The sequence below is a fragment of the Ammospiza nelsoni genome, chromosome 6 (genome assembly GCF_027579445.1).
Source record: "Ammospiza nelsoni isolate bAmmNel1 chromosome 6, bAmmNel1.pri, whole genome shotgun sequence".
Classification (NCBI taxonomy): domain Eukaryota; kingdom Metazoa; phylum Chordata; class Aves; order Passeriformes; family Passerellidae; genus Ammospiza; species Ammospiza nelsoni.
The window spans coordinates 56,159,093-56,178,412 of record NC_080638.1 but is presented as its reverse complement, the minus strand read 5'-3'; the positions used below and the strand labels follow the sequence as shown (position 1 = coordinate 56,178,412).

The window sequence follows — 19,320 nt, the reverse complement described above, 5'->3', positions numbered from 1 at the left end:
TAGAATGATCCCTGCAGAAAGGCTGGTGGTAATGAAATCCTGGATTTTTCACACAGAAGCAGTGAGTGTGGAGGAGGATGCTATATATGTATGGAACGCACAATTTTAAAGACTGTGTGATTAATCCTGTTAGAGGATGTGTTTCTAACAGAGAAGCAGATCGGTGGGATAAAGCTGTAAGGAAGTATGAGAGCCAAACATAAGCATCTAATCTTAGAGAAAGTCTCCTGTGACAGTACAGTGTCATTCTGTTTAAAATTATGTGTACTTTGCTGCAAATAATCAGATAATAATTTCAGAATCTACAAAAAATTATTGTCCCCTCTGTAAATGCCAGTGGGGAGGATGTGTAGCATAAATGAGGGAGTAAGGGAAGTAAAAATTCTCAGTCTTGTCCCTTTTCAGATATTATTTGTCCCATCCAATCTGGGTTTAGTCCTAAGTGCAGATTTGATAAGAGGTGTTGGTAGTCATTAGGTCTCCTGGGTGTGCTTTATGCAAGAGAAGAAAATACCAATGAGTCAGGTATGTAACAGCCCATTCCAAAATCCTGATAGTCTAGGCAGCCACCTTCCCAGCCTGCTTACCTGGCAAACCTCTAGTCAGGAGCTGGGCTGAGCATGCCAGTGTCTTCTCGCCCCTGTAGTCACATCTGTGGTGTAACAGTAATGAGATTGGAGTAATCTCGCTGATCTGGGCCGAGTTGGACTGATAATTTAAATGTGAAAGGCTTCATAATCTCCTGCTGATCCCAGAAAGTTTTTGGCATTTAATTAAGGTCAGAATTAAAAAGATGATGACAACAAAACCTTCTACATTTACCTCCTTGCCTATAAATGTTAAACCATGACAGGTGAGTTCTGAAATTCCTGGAGCGATGATGACACTTTCGTAAGCACCTTACAGGCTGGTGTAACACTTAGGGCAGTAACAGCCCTCGCTAAAAGGAACAATGAGAAGGTTTGTGCTCCTTTTCCTCTCCTCTTTCTTGCCCCATACCTGTTTCATTAGTTCACATGGTTGTTTTCTGCAGACATGGCCACTGCAAAGGTGACTCTGTGTGACTCTCCCTAACAGTTCTGTAGCTCTTAGTTTTTTGGTTTAGATGAGGAAATTGAAATCCCAGTGAGGGCTAAAGAGGTGAAAGCAGCTGGTGGGGCTGTGCACACCCATGTCTGTGTTGTGTGGGTGTCGGGGTTGCTTCTGCTTCTGTGTGCAGGAGGGAGAAGGATGAGTGTGAGCAGAGAAGTGACACAGCTGCTGCCCAGAGCAGGTTGAAACTGCACCACAGATGGAGAGGAGCTCTGTGGGGACAGGAAGGAGACAGAGCAGCTGCAAGGGAGTTCCTGGGGCAGGGTGCACTTTCCTGGGAGAGAAATCACCAGCAGAGGAAAACTGAGCAATGGGAAAGCATGAGAAGAGCCTTGGAGAACAGCAGAGCCGCAGAAGGTTGCCAGAGCTAATAAATCTGGTGAGCCTTCTCTCATCTATCTTGGTTGTTTGAAGAGCTTGCCAGGAGGTGAACCTGTGGTCACTGGGCACCAGCCACTGCAGGGCAGCATTACAGGGTGCACAGTGGTCCTGCTGTGGCAGGCTGGAAAGTTCAGCTCTGAGTGTGCTCTGTCATCTTCTCAGTGTTAAACAGACCAGTGAGAAACCATACAGAAGGGAGGAGGGCATGGTTGATGTGTGGCTGTGGGTGGTTTGTAGTTGACCTCTTGCTTTTAAAATGTTTAAATCAGTTTTTGGGGTGAGCAGAATTGGAAAAGTGTGGCCAGTACTGTGTTTAGAATAACACCTTGAATGAGATTTTTGTGACTCAGCTGAGTAGAAACAGGACCTTTTAGGACCTAGAGGGGCAGCTTGACACCATGAAAAGCTATTTGAGATTCTTGAGACTGCCTCAGAAAACAATGATCTGGTAAATGAGCAGAAAACTCAGGCATACTGACAGTCATCCAGAAGAGCCATCGATGGGATTTCTGCTTCCTTCCCTGAAGACCTTAATAAATCCAGTAAATAACTGAGGTTTTGATTAACTCTTTTCTTCTTATTCTGCTGCTGAACATTTTGAATGTGGCTGTAACGCAGTCACGGAAGTGTCACCTGTGCAGGTTACTCAGATGAGCAGTAGCATGGTGTGAGCAATGGGTGTTTCCTCAGACAAAGAAAGGTGGCATATCTTTCAGAGTAGATGTTTGTTTTTGACTTTGTGGTGGCTATACATCATCCAGTGTTTTCTCCTTCATATTGTGATATATCATCTTGTGTTTCATGCTTGAGATGTTGTGAGAGAAGTGAGTGATGTTATGTAACATAAGCAGAGAATTATCTTCTTATGGTCTGAAAGTGACTGTTGGTTTGATAAAGCAGTTGACTAATTAGTAAATTACCCATTCTTGTTTAAAATACTTGCGCTGCAAAATGTAAATGAAAAAAATTTCTCCACTTGTCAGTATGAAAAATGACAATAGCAAAAATAATACATAGGACATCTGCTCTGATTTTTTTTAAATTTACAATGCATTTAAGGCAGATGTTGCAGAATTTGAATGGAAATCAAAGTAGATGGAAGAACAAAACATAGCTGTTTACCTTTTGTGAAGTCCCATTTTTATGGCTAACATCACTATCAGTATGTGACTCAGTGCCTGTGTTTTTCCACTGTTTGTATCAGACTGAACTGAATGTTCTTACAACTGCTGCTGTCAGGATGACATACAGTTCCAATATTAACAGAAATTATTGGTGTGTCAGTATTTTGGGGTGTTTTCTGATGTTGTTTCCCTTTGTCCATCCTCTCTTTCCAGGAGAATACATCAAAACATGGAGGCCGCGGTATTTTCTCTTGAAGAATGATGGCACCTTCATTGGCTACAAGGAGCGGCCACAGGATGTGGACCAGCGGGAATCACCTTTAAATAACTTCTCAGTAGCTCGTAAGTGTTTCTAGCTGCTTCCTTGTCCACTTTGGGGCTGATGTCTTCTTGTAACATAGCTGGGAGGCTGCATCAGTAACATTCAGATCTGCCCAGAGCACTGACTAAACACAAAGTGTGTTTATTTGAGCTGATAAATCCCACTGTATTTCAGGAATGATTGTAAGGTGGAGGTTTGATGCTCTACTTATTTTTCTTGGTTTTTTTAAGTTTTCTGGTAATTTAGCATTTCTGGTTATTGAATAAAATGGGTTTATTTGTTAATATTTTGTATATATGTTAGTCAGCAAATTGCTTTAAAGTGAAAATTCACTCAGGTGCATGTACTTGGTGGGTAGGTACAGCAGAAGCATTTCTGCCACCAGATCTGGATTCCAGTGGCATTGACATTGGTCAAAGTTATTTAATTGTCAGCAGAAGAGAAAGCAGAGTGAGCACATGTTTTCATGAAGCACACTTGGATTTTCTTAATTTTGAACACAAACCCATAGTTCTTCTATCAAAGCCAACAAAAGGGTTTGGAAATAATAACATCTCCTAACCTCTGCACTCTGTAGTATGCAAACATTTCCGACTTTGCTCAGGTGCTGCAGCACAGGATGTGATAGAAGACTCTGAAGATAATTTCCTTTTCTTGCTCATGTTTTTAACTTTTCACTGTATACTTCCAGCTTTTATTTTCTCCTGTTCTTAATCTTTCCTGTCTCGTGATCTGCCTGTGTCTCGTTCCACCACTTAAAAGTAGATCATTGTGGCACGTTGTATTTAACAATGATCTGTTCCATGTTCCTGGTGACTACTGGAAGCAAAGCTCTGCAGAGAGAAGGGTAGGGGCTTTCCCTCTTCATTACAAGGTAGCTCAAAATACAGGGGATTCATCTTTGTAGCTGATCATTAAGCAGGTATTTATTTTAAAACACCTGCTCCTGGAAGAGGGCTGGGCAGCAGTAGGAATTAATGGAAATGTTCATTATTTTTCCTCCAGTAGCAGCACCTACCTGTTGTGAGTGATGAGGGAATACATAATGGACATGCTGCTTCCTGGTGCCTCTGTGCAGGATTCCAAGAGTGCTTTGGGGCTTTTTGTGTCGTTTGAGAGGGAGAATTCTCAGAGTGTTTTCACTTCAGTAATGACATGGTACTTTCCTCTTTAGATTGGTATCTTCTTACAGATCAAGAAGGTAAAGCAAAGCAGAAGAAAGCCATTAATTTATAAATTAATTCAGTACTTGGTCTATAGCCAGAGGCTTTTAACAAATGCACTTTCTGGAGGACACTTCCATCCTCTTGCTGCTGCTAACTGCATTACTTGGGCAGCTCAGTACTAAGGAGTAAAAATGTGTCCATCACCTTTTTTTTGTCTAAGATGCCTTTAAAATGGGTTAACTTAAATCAGTTTTCTCAACAGCAACATGGTGCTTTTTTGGCAGATTGAGCCCATTAGTCTCAGCATTTATAGATAAACAGGTTTGTTACCATGGCATTGGAGCATTGTCAGAGAAGACACAGCACGTGCCTATAGATAGATGAGTTGTGAGAGTTGCCTGTAAGAGGCACTGTGGGCTGGTGGTGGGTGGGAGGATGTTCCTAGCAGTGACTCTTGCCTGGTGGCATCTCAGGAAGGCCTTGAAGATTGGAGTGGGGCCTCCTTGCTAGAAGTCATTATTGTGGATTTGGGCCCACAGAAGCAGCTGTTTCCCCACCAGGATTTAATTTCATGTAGGCAGCAGCAGGCAGTGCTGCCAGCACTTCTGTCCCTTCTGGGTGCCCTCCACACTTCCACAGATTGACAGAATATTCTGAGTTGGATGGGACCCACAGGATCATCGAGTCCAACTCTTCATGTAAATGGCCCATATGGGGATTGAACCCACAAACTTGGTGTTATTAGCACCAGGCTCTGACCAGCTGAGCCCATCTCAGGGATCACTTTGGATGTACTTTGCACCACAGGCTTTCCCTTTGAACCTGCTTGCCTGATCCTTTCATTCAGGTTAACATCTTGTGTTAGTGTGAATGAATTTGAGCTGTCTCTGGAGGAAGGCTCAGGCCAGAGCACAGGCCTGCAGAAGCCTCCTGCCAGTGAAAGGTGGGGGAAATTATTTTGTAAAAAATGAATTAATTTAAATATCAAGATTAAATATTTCGTAAAAATTAATCTTTGTTTTGTTTTCGTCCAAGAGACCATGATAGCCCTGACTTTTTTTGTTAATTAGTGAACCAGATTTTTTTTTTTAATGAGATGGCAGGCTGTCTCTGTCAGTCTGTTCTTTGGAAGTGGTCCCATGTTTCTGATTAAAATCTTTACCCTCTTCTGCTGTACAAAAATGTAGGCTTTTTTATCTTTGCAAGTAAAAGGAGGTTTTTTTTAATGGGGGAATTTTATTACTTGTCGTGTAAAATTCATATTGAGTGATTTTGTCAGCACATGAGACGTGGGAAATAATTAATGAGAAAGCTATGACAGAAGATAACAACTAATGGTCACCTGTCTTTTCCTTTAATGGGTATGAAGAAAGTATAAGCAATAAATAGTGTGTGATTTCCATGTGCTTGACAGTCCTTTCTTTCTCCCACAGTGCTTTTTCCTTTTGGTCTGTGAGGGTTTTAATTGTACATTTTTGAAAACTTGTTTCAAAGCCCCTCTATCTAAAGAGAGGCATACTATTTATTTAAAATAACCTTTTCTCCACCTAATTTTCCTTTTAAAATAATTATATACTGATGTTTGCTGTGCTTAAGGAGTTTATTTTCTCTGGAATTAACCTATTGATGATTAAAAAAAAAAAATGACAACAGACAAAAAACAAATACAGAAGACCCCAAAGTAACACTTGTGAAGCATGGTGCCTAAATGTTTGAATTTTATTTGTGTTTTGTGTTCTGTACTTTACTACTAATAAGGTAGAAGGAATAAAAAAGTCTGTACCTAAAAGTTCTGCTCCAGAGCTCCTGCAGATGAATAACCAGTAGAGGCTGAGTTGTAAATCTGTGAGATAAGTAGCCTTCATACCAATTGTAATCTCGGATTATCATCTATGTCTCCCTATTAGGTTATAAGCCTTTAAAACCATATAGCTGAGAAAAGCAGTATATTGTGAAAAACCACATGGAGAGAGAGGCTGTTCCTGTTAGAAAGGGATTATTGCTGCCGGCTGTCAAAAAGGAAGATGGACTGTGGTGGTTTTGTTGTACTGCTGAAAACATAATTGCTCAACAATACGAGAGCTCCTTTTGGGACAGGACTGTGTGTCTGCAGTCAAGCAGTTTTCAGAGGGCACAGGATGGCCAGATTAGTGGTTGGATTTTTTGATTTTTTTTGTGTGCTGCTACTAAGAGCCACCTTTGTGCAGGTCTGTAACTTGGTGCTCCTGGCCCCTCACTTTTGCCGTGCTGAACAGTTCAGAGTTGAATCCATCCAGTGATGTTACAGAAAACAGACACTTCAACATAATATTTGTGTTTGTCTTCCAAGAGTTTTATTTCTTCATCATTCTATTTTCCTTATTTACCTTTTTCCTTTTTTTTTTTTCTGTTTTCTTTTTTCTGTTTCTCCATACCCTTCCTTAAAGAAACCAAAGTAGGAATAGGAAGGATTCTTCCTTGACATTATTGTTTTAAGTGTGATGTCATTATATAGGGAGCAGAGTTTGACACTTTCATCGAAAGTAATCTGCCTTTTAGCTTAAGTGCTGGGAAAGCAAATATTGTGACATTTTAGAAAGTCACTGGGATAATACTAAGTGTCTTTCAAATACAAAATGGTAATTTACATTTGAATGCCTTGGTGTCTATTCCTGTTAGGAACAATTTCTCTGTCCTACTTACTTTAAAAGACCAAACGCCAGGAAAGAATCAAGAGGTTCTTTAGAGAAATTTAAAGAATTTTCAACAGGCTGCTGTTTATAGTACCTACTCTAGTGCAAATGGGGAATACTTTCCTGTTTCACAGGAAAAACTTCCTTCAAAGTGGGTAAGCGACCCTCAGCCCCTATTTGAAATGGAATGTTTTTATAGCAGAATCCCCAAACATGCCATAAATCAGACCTAAAACTAACACAGCATCTCTCTCTGCTCCGCTGGAGTGGTGCACATTGCAGTAATACATTGATGATTAGAGAATGTCAATTTTGGATTTCTCTAACTTCAGCTACAGTGAAGAGCACGCAGTTGAGTTTAAAAGTAAGAAAAAAAATACTGTTTACTTGTTTACAAATCCATGTGATTATCATACATGGTGAGAAACAAGTGGTAGTTTCAAACTTCTAGAACCTATATGGTATGGCATTTTGGTAAAGGAAAGCCTTCTGTATTTCTTGATATGTGCTGTTATGATTGAGCAGGGTAATTAGACAGCATATTGTTCACTAAACAAAACAATTCTGGGTGACATTCCTGAATTATAGTGGTTATTAACTGACAAATCTCTATTATTCATCTTGCTGTATGCCTTAAAGATTGCTGGATCAGCAAGCTTAACAAATATCAATGGACAGTGCTGATTTAGGGGAAGAGTGACATGTAATTGGTCCCTGTCTACAACAGGAAAAACCTTGTGTGGTTTATCATGCTGTAATTAAATGGTTAAATCTAGAGTTCTTGGCTAGTTTAAATATCTATACAGCTACTTCAGAATATGAATCTAAAGTGTTTTTAAAATCTAAGCAAAACCTCTGTGGTTATTTCTTTATGATGCTGTACTTTGGGATAAGTATGGGAGAACAGCTCTGGGTTAGGAAATAGCCTGATGTTGTTCTTGAGTCTGCAGCCACATTCGGTGTCTTAGGGCTGCATTGTGCAGGCTCCTGGAGGACAACCTCAGCCTCCCTCTAATGACATTAAGCAGATAAAAACGGGAGGCAGAACAAACAAACAACAAAAAAAGAAGGGCAGCTAAGGAGGTGGGAGGTCTGGAAGCAGGAGTGAGATCTTTGGGGTGGAATTTATCAGCCCCAGGCTCACCCCGGGCAGTTGTGTTTGGCTCTCACAGAGGTGGCTGCCAGCCTGAACCCAGCACGGCCACATTGCTGCGTGGAAGTTGTTTAATCTGAATGAAGGAGTGCCATTTATTGCACTAAAGCCTTTGCATGACTCATTAATAAACTTTCTCTTATCTAATTGGAGTGCTTTAGGAGGACGCAGTATAACCTCAGCGTGCTATTAAAGAAAAATGATATTTTCTTGTAATGAAAAATGCAGAGTTACTAATTGAAAAGCTTATAATTCCAGCAGCAAATGAGGCATGAAATACACTGCCAAAAATACAGTGCTCAAAAACACTGGCGGTAAATATTTTATCTTGGTGCTAATTAAGAGCTTGAACTTAAAACTGAGCATTCTAAATTTACACAATAATGAAATTAACCTAATGGTACCAGTGCAACCTTAGTAATGTGTACTGTTATTCTGGTGGATTCTGTCCTCCACTTGCACATTGCTGATGGTGGAGGAAGTTCATAGCTCTAGCAGTAAACAGAAATTTCTTCTTGTCTTCATAGTGCCTTTTTATTTATTTAGGAGTCTATTTAGAAACTGAAGACCATATAACAGCAAGCTTGTGGTTTCATTAACTGCAAGGAAAAGAGTTTAATGCAAGGAAAAAACTTCTACAATTAATTTTTTTTTTCCCCTGCTGACTTGGTTTCTTAATTTGACTTTCCTCTGGCAGGATCTGTTTAATTAATTAGCTTTTCTATTAACGTTTATCAAAAAAATGTGGTGGTTTGGCTCCTGTTGTTATTTCATTGATTTTCTTCTGTTTTTCAGATCTCTGTTAGTAGAGCTAAAGTGTACCCTTTATCCAGGAGCATTTTCTGGCCCAAATTTGAAGGATAAACACTTGTAACGTCCTAAGAAGCTTAAAGTAAAATTTAAAAATTAAAAAAAAAAAAAAATTAAAATTTCAAGATTAAAAAAAATTTAAAATTAAAAAAAAAAAAAAATTAAAAATTACACTCAGGTCTCGACAGAACATTTTGATGAAGGAAGTGGTGGCTTAGCATGTAGCTGTAATTCTGTAACCTTTTTAGGCTATGCTTAGAGCCTGGCAGGGATGGAAGCTGCTCACACCCAACTGCTGCAGCTCTCCTGGAGGCTTTTGGAGTGGGGTCTTCTCAGGGGGTGCCTTTGCAGTTTGATGTTCCCTCTAGTGTTTGAGGACTGGAAATGCTGAGTCTGATCTTCATCAGGTTGCTGCAAAATGATCAGATGTTCTTCCTGCAGCTCCCTGGAACCCACGGACAGGGTTTTACGTGGGAAAGTCAATAGGAGGGGATGTGGGGGCTTGATTTTAGTTTCAGTGTATGTAATTGCTGCATTATCAAATGGCTTTGGCCGTGTGCTGTGCTCTGGATGACCTTTAGAGTATGGGACCTGAGTCTGAATGGTTTCTGTGTTATCACATCACATTTCTGCTTACCTCTATGGGCAGACCCAATGTGGAGCCTTTCAAAGCAGAATTTGATTTCAGAGCTGCTTAGATGGCTATCTCCCAAGCTATTTATTGGTTTCATCAACACAGTAAATTGTCTCAAGTCTCCTAAAGAAGTACTTACAGAGATTTCTATGGCTGATTAATTGCAACAGTTTGCTAGATAAGAATAAAGACAAATGATTATTTAAACCTGCTTATGTACCATGACTCTTTCTTCCTTGATTGTGGTAGAGTGCCAGCTGATGAAGACAGAGCGACCTAAACCAAACACATTTATCATTAGATGCCTCCAGTGGACCACAGTAATTGAAAGAACATTTCATGTGGAGACTCCAGAGGAGCGGTATGTTTCATTCATATTTAATGCATAAACTCCTTGCAAAAGCAGATGCAAGTGTTCAGCATTAATAGTGAGTCCTCTGCTGAAGCTCTTATTTATCAGATGATGTACGTCTGGACTGAAAAGTGACAAAGAATTTTTGAGTGCCTTCAGTTTTAGTGCATTTTCCAGTATAAAAGCAACCCTAAAGGAGGGTTTCAGAGAGTGGATTTTGAGCAGTGTTTGTAAGTGAATTGTTGCTAGGTTGGGTATCCAAAATGGACAGGTGCAGGTGTGTACCAGCACACAGGTAGTTATTTCTGGAATGTAAGGTTCATTTCTCACTGGAAATGTTGTGGTATGTAAAATGAAGGGTTTCTGACCTGGGAGTTTCTGGAAGGATGAGCACAAATGAAATAGAGATTCAGGCAGAGTTGAGTTGTACCAAAATAGTGACCTTTTAAAGTCTATTTAGACACCCTATTTCTAAAGGAAAAGTTAGTTGTATCATTGCTGATTGCTAATGTTTTATGCAAATTAGATAATAAAGGTGATAGTTATCTGCTGCAGGTGCAGATTTCTGTTTCATCTTTTAGGAAACAAAGCTAAGAGCTACATCCTGTGCTCTCATCACTGGAGAATTGATCTCTTACCTCCAGAGAGAACAGTTTTCCAGCACAGCTATAACACAGCAACTGAGTATTTAAATATTTACTTGCTCTCCAGAAACGGAACTGAAATTATTCCAGTATCATTGCCCTAAAGGAATGGATATCTTAAAAGCCTGGTCCTCCCTAGATATGATCCTAGCACATTTTTATTTTGAAGACCACTAAATTGTACCAAGAATTACTCACTTATTTCTTTCTTAACCTTTGCATGCACTTTGCATGCTCCTTATTATTGTTTTTGATTCTGTTACAATGATCACAAGAAGGTTTATTCAAATTAAAAGCAAAGAAAAAGAAACTTGTCCTTGTTTCTTTTAGGAACTTCGTGGTCACTGACCCTAAAGGGAGTGAATAGCAGTTTCCACTTGGGGGAAGATTGTATTTCAGTCTTGTTTTGTTCCCTCCTAGCCAATTAAGTCAGCTTTGTGACACTTCAGGGCTCAGAGTGTTAGTCACCTCTGTTGTGTATACTCTTGAGACATAAAAGCTGAGGGTGAAATTCTGTTCTCTCAGAAATCAAAGATACTCACTTCAGGAGGGCTGAGATCTCAACCAAGTCAGTAACAAAAGAGATATGAAGGTCAATATGCCTTTAGCTTCCTATATGCCTTTAGAACCAATGTTTGCTTTTTTGAAAGAAATGGAGAGAGAAAAATGTGGAAGAAGAAGTTCTTTTTGTAATAATTTTGAATGTAAAAATATGATTAGTAAATAAGGGAATTGTTTAGTGTTAGTGGTGGTGAATAGAGCAGTCTGTGCTGGGAATATAAGGAGAATGTTCTGAGTATTTGACATCACCTTGCTGCCCCATATAGGGCTGGGTGAATTGTGCACAATTCAGGCAAAATCCAAAATAAAAATGCACAAGGCAGGGAAGACCTTGTGTGGTGCAATTTTTATTAAAATCTTGTATTGGATACTTTTTCCCATGGACTTTGCTTCCTCTGGGGAATGATCTGCCTCTTGCATCCATTATAAATGGAAACTCACATGTTCAGATATGATTTAAAGAAAAAAAAAACCAGCTTCATAGGACCAGTGAAAAATTGGACATTGATAAGGATGGCACAGCTGCACTGCAGATTGTGCACAGAGTTGTTCAGCATTGGCTGCTGCTGATCCTGCTGTAGTAGCAAAATATTTTACCTGAGATGTCCTTAGGAGTAGAATTGAACCAGTCCCTAGAAACACCAACTAAATCACCACATCCTGTTCCCTGCATATTCAAAAGACAGTAAACATGCAAGTGCATATAGTCCACTGGAGGTGTCTTCAGCCCCTGTGTGTGTCTTTAAAGCCTGTCCTGAGACCCTGGAAGCCCTTATGAGTTGTACTCTTTATGTTCAATAAATTTGCAGTGAAATCGAGTGAAGGCCAAGAACTTTCACTTCAGTAGCTTCAAAGGTGTGAAATCTCCCCAAGGACACTGGAGTGGAAGTTGTCTCCATGGGAGTTGAAGGGGTCACTGTTAGAGCACTGGTTGCTGAAACAGCTGTGGAAACTTTATCATAACCAAGACCTGTGCCTAAGATGAAATGTCACTGCTTTTGCTGACATTCTGCTAAAGTTTACACAGCAATTGCTGTACTAATGCCATCATCTTTACAACAGAAGAATAACCTAAGTGTCCTGAGCTTTAAGACCTTTTCCAAGAACATCTCTTGCCACTGCAGCCACTAAAATTCGGGATCCTTGTTTGAAGAGGTGCCATAGTGTCCCCGGAGTTGGATGTGTGTTTCAGGGCACCACAGAAATGTAGAAACTGTCTTTAATTGCTTTGTGTAAGCCTTTTGCTTTTTGGTTTTGGCAAGTCTGTTTTGGTTATGTAAACCTCTGTATGACCAGGTCATATCCTGAGCTGTTGACTGACTGCCCATTAGAAATTCTGTTATCCAAAAAGTCTTGTATTATGTCCAGACTGGGAGGACTTCAGTTGTCTCTTGTTTCTAGTATGATTAATAAAGATTTTAAAAATGCATTTTTACAGTGCTTGAAAATGCACATAATTCATATCTTCCATTGATTCATGAGAGAGTATTAGTGGCTCTGTATTCCTTGGTGATCCTTGCCATGGCGATGGTAATCTAAAGCCACAAGTAATTAATGCTTTTGCCTATATTTTGCCAGGGAAGAATGGACAAAAGCCATCCAAACAGTAGCAGACAGCCTCAAGAAACAAGAGGAAGAGATGATGGATTTCAGATCTGGCTCTCCCAGTGATAATTCAGGTGCCGAAGAAATGGAAGTTTCTATGACAAAGCCAAAACACAAAGTGGTAAGTGGGTATAACAGGAATGACTCTTTTAGGTCTTCTCAAATATAAACAAGAAGTAGCCATCAAGCTGTGTCTGTACCCCTGACAATTACATGACTGGCTGTAGATGCAGCTTCTGGAGGAAACAATTGTCTCAGCTGAGCAGAGCCTGCCTGGTCTGCCAGAGTTCTGAGTTCACGTGTCCTTACTGGATGGCTTTCAAGGCCAGCTCAGGTCTGGCTTTGGTTTGCCCATTTTCCTGTGGTACAGAGCTTGAAACCAAAGCTCCTGTTGGACCTTGTGACTCTGTAAACTCCTTGCAGGCTGGTGCAGAAGTATTCTGATGGATTTGCAGGGTTTAGGGTGGGTTCATGGATTTAATTGCTCTGAACTAAGGGTTTAGGCTAACTCCAGTCAACCACTGCAGTGTCTGTCCATAGTGCTCCTACAGTTTGGGATTTTGCATTAGGCACTACCTAATCTGAATGCAGAGGGTCAGCTAAGGAATGGCCTTCCATGGCATGAGTATGTGCCAGAGGAGATCTTTGTCCTGTTGAGCCTTTTTAGGTGTCTGTCTTCAACTTCCCTTTATTTCTTTCTACCCCATTGTGTTCTCTTTACTATTTAGAAAATAGTATTTCTATTTTCAAAAGTTTTCCCACCTGTTCCTGCAAGAGGGAATTGATAGAACCTTTCCCCATGCAAATCCATTGTCTGTGGATTTTAGGTGGCCAGTTCCTTGTGTCTTCATCTCACCATTGTCATCCTCACCCACTTCCATAAATTTGTTTCCGTTTTGTGAAAACCAATGAAGTTTTTCTATAAAAAGATATCCACCAGGGTCTTCACTAAGCTTGTGTGTTACCCTTGTGTCATGTCAGTGCTTTCATAGTGATGTGGTTGGCTACTTTAATGCTACCTGTGTCAGAGCTTGCCAGCAGGCTTCTGGGTCTTTGGCTGAGCAGATCCTGCTCTTGCTGAGGAATCCTTCATAGAAATGCAGGAACCACCTCATTCATCATCAGATGGATACAGTCTTCTGAACACAGCGAAAATCTCTTCCTGGACATGTTAGTGAGGATAACCAAATTATTATCGGGGTCCTGGCATCCACTATATTGAGCAATTTGGCAGAAAATCTCCTCACCCAGCTCTAGGGAAGAATATGGAAGTTTGCTGTTAGGGGCATCTTAAATTTCTTCCCAAACTGAGGCTGCAGCAGCCTCTGGTTGTGTCAGTCCTATTGTTGCCATGTTGGCAATGGTCACGGATCCAATGGTAGAGTCTCTGCTCAGCCTCTGATTCCTCCAGTGTTTTTCCTCATGGTGAAACTAATCAGAGTAAATGGCTGATCTGGGAGGCAGTGTCAGAGACTGGAAAGATGTCTCAAGATATTTTGGGGTGCATGTGTGTGAGGTAAGGGGACAGTCAGCCCTTGCTCTGGTGAGACAGTGAAGTGCCCCACACCCCCCTAGAGCCTGTATCCCAGCCTGGCAGAGCTGCCAGTCACTGACACACCAGAGGCAGTGCTCCATTCTCCCTAACCCAGCTCCTGAGAGGCCAAATGAACACAAGTCCCACCTGGGGGAAGGGCCAGTGAAGGCCAAGGGATATTTAGGGTCCAACACGAGGCCATCACCTTGTCTAGATTCTGCCTGTACTTGGAGTTTCTGTCTGAACACATCTGGAACCCAGGAGTTGGTAGCTGTATTTGTGCTCTTCTAGATATTTTCTATCTTTTTCTCCTCATTCCCTCTTGTTGGCATATTTTGAGTAACTTACCATCGAATGGATTTAAAGTTTGCTAAGGTGAATGGTCCAAGTTAATATTGTGAGAGGTGTTTTATGTTGATTGGATATTGTAGTAAATCTTTATCCAAAGTTGCCTGATTTTCTAAAGTTTGCCAGGAAGTGTTTTGTGTTGTTTTTGACCTCATGAGAATATCTGGTTGGTATTTCTTCCACACGTCTAGCTCAGAATAAGGAGAAGGTAGTTTTCAGTCAAAACCTGTGTTTGCTGGCAAAAAGGTCATGGAATCCCAGGTATGGAAGCTTGATCAGACACAGACATGTGGTCTGAGAAAATCTGGCAGAAAACACTGGTGTATATTGAAGCTTCGTCAAAAGAAAGGAGGAGTTCCACTTCGGAGTGCTAAATGGCTGCCCAGAAAGATAAAGCAGCACATGTTGGAAGGGTCAGGGAAAGAGCTGATGAAGTTGCAAATTGCCTCGGAGGCTGAAACAATAGCTCGCCTCAGGGTGGAGTGAGAATTAACAGCCCAAAAGCAACTAGCCCGAAACCTGAGAAACCAGTTAAACAACTTCGTGCGGGAACCAAAGAGCTTTAGAGTTGCAAATTAACACCATTGAGGAAGCTGTGGAGGATGAACCAGGGAATCCAGCCTAGGGGAGGAGTTGTGCCTCCCTGAAGGTGTTTTCAGTTCTCTTTGCTCTTCGGAGGAGTTTGATGCAACAAAGCCAAACCCCTTCCCAAAACATAAACGCCGCCCATCGGTAAAAAATGACGTGGTGGGACTCTCTGAGCCTGATGTCACTGATGTCACCTCTCTCTGCACCTTGGAGAAGGGGTTTGGCTCAGCAAAGCCAGCCCCCACTGCCCCCCACCCCAAGTCCTGCTATCCAAAGGCAAAGGTGATGGTGATGATATGACACTCTGCAACAGAATTGGTTAATTTGCAAGGGAAAATTAGCAGTCCTCCTAAAGAAAATAAAATTGAGAATGTTTTGAAAATTTCACTGATGGGGAGTGAAACAAAGCTTTCTGAGGAGGGAGTGACGTATTGTGCGAAAAGTTTAAACCTGTTGAAGTGTATATTAATTTGTTGGAGGGGGAAGAAGTCATCCCTCTCCCCACTCCAACCTGTGGTAAACTGCTGGAAGAGTATGGCAGGCAGTGGGCTTCCAGCCAGTGCATGGGAAACAACCAGTGCCCTGTTGGCCTTCTCCAGTGTTATTGTTATTTATTGCAAAATTTAAGGATCAAGCCCAAGATAAAAAACTCTCTGTGCCAGCTCCAAAAAGTGGGAGAGGGTGTTGAATTCAAAGTTTCTCTGTATTTGCAATGAAGTTTTGCAAGCTCCTCCTACCCTGCCTCCTCCTGGCAGCAAGGGGGTATTGAGCCTTCCCACCACCAGAGGTGGGACTGCAGAATCCGTAACCTCTGGGGGAAAAATACTTTTGTCATTGTACAAATTTGTTGTTCTGGTCTTGGTAATAACTCTGCATGTTCAAGTACATCCTGACCAGACAGAAGCCTAGGTATGTATCTGGAAGTGGAATGAAGAGCTTCTTAAGCATTAGTGGAAAGGACTTTAACTATACACACAGCTGTGAGATCTGCAGCTAGAGACATCTAAATTATGTGATTAAAGTCAGCTCTGGACAAAGAGGAGCACAGAGGGACTGTATTGAACAATATAGTAAACAGCAAATCCATTGGAGAGAAAGCTGCTGTGAAATCTGAAATCTAAAATGAAATACATTAAATGGTTTATCATCTTTATTTTCAGAACAGTGTCCCGAGTATGCCAGCACTATTGTTTGCTTCTGGTTTAGTTGACCATCCTAGCAGGACATAGTTCCTAACAATTGTAGTAGCAGGTATGGTTTCAAGGTAGTGAGCAAGAAAGAAAAGAGAATGGTGTCCTTTTCCCTAAGGACCACTGTAACATCACACACATAGAACAAATGTATGTTATTGGTTGGCTTTTGGACTGGAGTCCAAATGTGCAAAATTGGATGTAACAGAATATGTAGATCCAATGAAAACTGTTTTGTCTAAAGTGAAAAGGCCTCAAAAGTATGGCTGGCTACTCTAATTCAAGTTGGCCTACGTGGGTGAGAATGCTCATCAGTGTTAAGGTACTAGATAACTTAAATTTCATTAGTGATGGTTGCATTTTTTATATGTTCTAAGGTTATTTTCACAGTCTGTTAATTATTCAATTAAACTTTCTATAGCAGAGAACACAAAAGATTGCCAAGTAGATGCTTCCTCTTTTTGAAGTAGGTTGGAGTGTGACCAAGTTTTCTCCTAGAAGTGTTCCATGAGAGGATGAAGTGATGATAGGACAGAGGAGTTGCTGTTCTTTGCTGCATCAAGCGTTTACATGTTTTTATCTTGAAGGGTTTTAAGATATTTATGTTCATATATGTTTGTATAAGTTTGTTGCTGCAATATTTTGAGATGTTCATATTTTCCCTCTGGTTGCCAGAGTGAGTGGAAAGATTCCTCCCCCCTGTTTAGTTCTGGGGGCTCACACATAGGATTTCATATGATGATGGAAACAAGTTTGTGTACCTCTTCCTGTCTTCTGAGTGCAGAGTATAAAATTACTGTATTGAGGGAAGTGTATGTAGTAATGATGAGCAATGTGTGAGGCATGATTGTACAGAAGCAGGGAATGTTGAACTGTTGGTGGCCCTGGAATGAAGGAGAAAAGGGGCTTCCCAGTGGAGCTGGGAAGTTCCAGCTGTAGATGAAGAAGGCATAAGTGATTAAGAGAAAAAAAAAAGGGGGTTTGAGAACTGCTGAAGAGTCTGGTAAAGTTGGAAAGTATCTGGTCCAAACTCAGGACCTTGACTAAAACAATGTGCTGAGGAAGTTGGAATGACTGACTGAATGTTGGTGTGTATTGGACCCCACCCCTGAGGCAATTCAGACAATTAGTAGAATTTTACTGAATGTTTCCCATGGTGCCCACTGACCTCTTCCTCTTTCCCTGGGTGCAGGTTCTGGTAATCCCCCTGAAACTTGCTTGGTGGGAGGGATAACAGTGGCAATTTGGGATGTGTGTATTTGTTCAGGTGGTGCTGATACCTGGATTATCTTGAAGATAATGGACTCCAAAAGACAAAACAACCTAACTATTGATCCTTACAGAGTTTGACAAGGAGTGCAATGTATTGCACTATCAATAAGTCATAGAGAATCCTAAATTGAACTCACCAAGCTATTTTGGAACCCAGCTTACAGGTCCACCAAGTGCCAAAAATAATTGCATAAAATTGTATAAAACCTCACAGAAAATGAGTGCTGTCTCAAGAAACACACAGGAAATCATGAACCAAACTTCTGGACTCTTCAGGCACTGCGGCTGAAAGAACGGTTCATGAACTCTTCCCCTGGATCGTGATTAGCATCTCACCTCACCTGCAGTGAAGAGGGAGGGGAGAGCACTGCATAGGAGGATATTAACTAGACTTATGTTTTGGTTATTGGAATAGCAATTGACCATTATATGAGTTTTAGCGTACTTTCCTCTTCTTTCCTTTCTGCCGTCTGCTAGATCAGACCACAGGAGGAAAGGTACCATTACTGTGGTCCTGTCTCGAGGCATGGAATGGTTGTCAGAGACTGGAAAGATGTCTCAAGAAATTTTGGGGTGCATGTGTGTGGGGGAAGATACAGGTGAGGCCTTGCTCTGGTGAGACAGTGAAGTGCCCCACGCCCCCCTAGAGCCTGTATCCCAGCCTGACAGAGCTGCCAGTCACTGACACACCAGAGGCAATGCTCCATTCTCCCTAACCCAGCTCCTGAGAGGCCAAATGAACACAAGTCCCACCTGGGGGAAGGGCCAGTGAAGGCCAAGGGATATTTAGGGTCCAACACGAGGCCATCACCTTGTCTAGACTCTGCCTGTTCTTGGAGTTTCTGTCTGATCACAGCTGGAACCCAGGAGTTGGTAGCTGTATTTGTGCTTTTCTAGATCTTTCCTATCATTTTCTCCTCATTTCCTCTTGTTGGCATATTTTGAGTAATTTACCATCGAATGGATTTAAAGTTTGCTAAGGTGAATGGTCCAAGTTAATATTGTGAGAAGTGTTTTATGTTGATTGGATATTGTAGTAAACCTTTATCCAAAGTTGCCTGATTTTCTAAAGTTTGCCAGGAAGTGTTTTGTGTTGTTTTTGACCTCATGAGAATATCTGGTTGGGATTTCCCCCATATGTTCAACTCAGAGTGCATGAACCACTGGAAAGCCCTTTCAAAAGTCCCATTGAGCAAGTAGATAGAGACCTTACAGGGTGTAATTTTGTCTCTGGTTTTTGGTACTGCTCAATGAAGCACAAGAAAACTGATCTCCTAGAGAGGTGGGGGACATCAGAAAAAAGGTGTGGGTTTAATCCCTGGAATCAGAGCAACATTTGCCTTTTAATGAATGTCTGCACTGGCTAGGAGGTCAGAATGGCCGTGGATTAATATGTTCAGTGTTACTTGTACAGTTCAGTGTTGAGTCATGCAACAGAGCGTTCAGTTAATTGAAAGCTTATGGTTTTCTGTAGATAGTTTGATTGATTATCTTTGGGAGTGCACTGGCATTCATTTTTGTGGAAGAATCATTTCTGCTCCTGAATTCTACTAAACAAAAGGATTAAAAAACCCACATGTGCAACATATGCGATGCATTCTCATGTGAATGAGAAATTCTAGTCTGAGAATAATACACTTCTTGTTAGATCATGTAATTAATTTCTTCTTTATCTGTATCGTTAACAGACCATGAATGAGTTTGAATACCTTAAGCTACTGGGAAAAGGCACTTTTGGAAAGGTCATTTTAGTTAAAGAAAAAGCAACTGGACGGTATTACGCTATGAAAATTCTGAAGAAGGAAGTTATTGTAGCAAAGGTGAGTAGATGGGAAACTCTGGGATGTGATTTACCCTTGATACAGCCTGTGT

General features: G+C 41.0%; 1 protein-coding gene across 2 annotated transcripts in view; it reads left to right on the top strand.

Moving 5' to 3' along the window:
• Positions 1–19,320, top strand: part of AKT1 (AKT serine/threonine kinase 1) — a 78,261-nt gene that overhangs the window by 35,953 nt on the left and 22,988 nt on the right. For both annotated transcript variants that reach the window (XM_059474069.1, XM_059474070.1), the window contains exons 3-6: positions 2,811–2,939; positions 9,604–9,715; positions 12,490–12,637; positions 19,137–19,268. In XM_059474069.1, the coding sequence (XP_059330052.1) occupies positions 2,811–2,939; positions 9,604–9,715; positions 12,490–12,637; positions 19,137–19,268 (521 nt within the window). The remainder of the gene's footprint in view (positions 1–2,810; positions 2,940–9,603; positions 9,716–12,489; positions 12,638–19,136; positions 19,269–19,320) is intronic.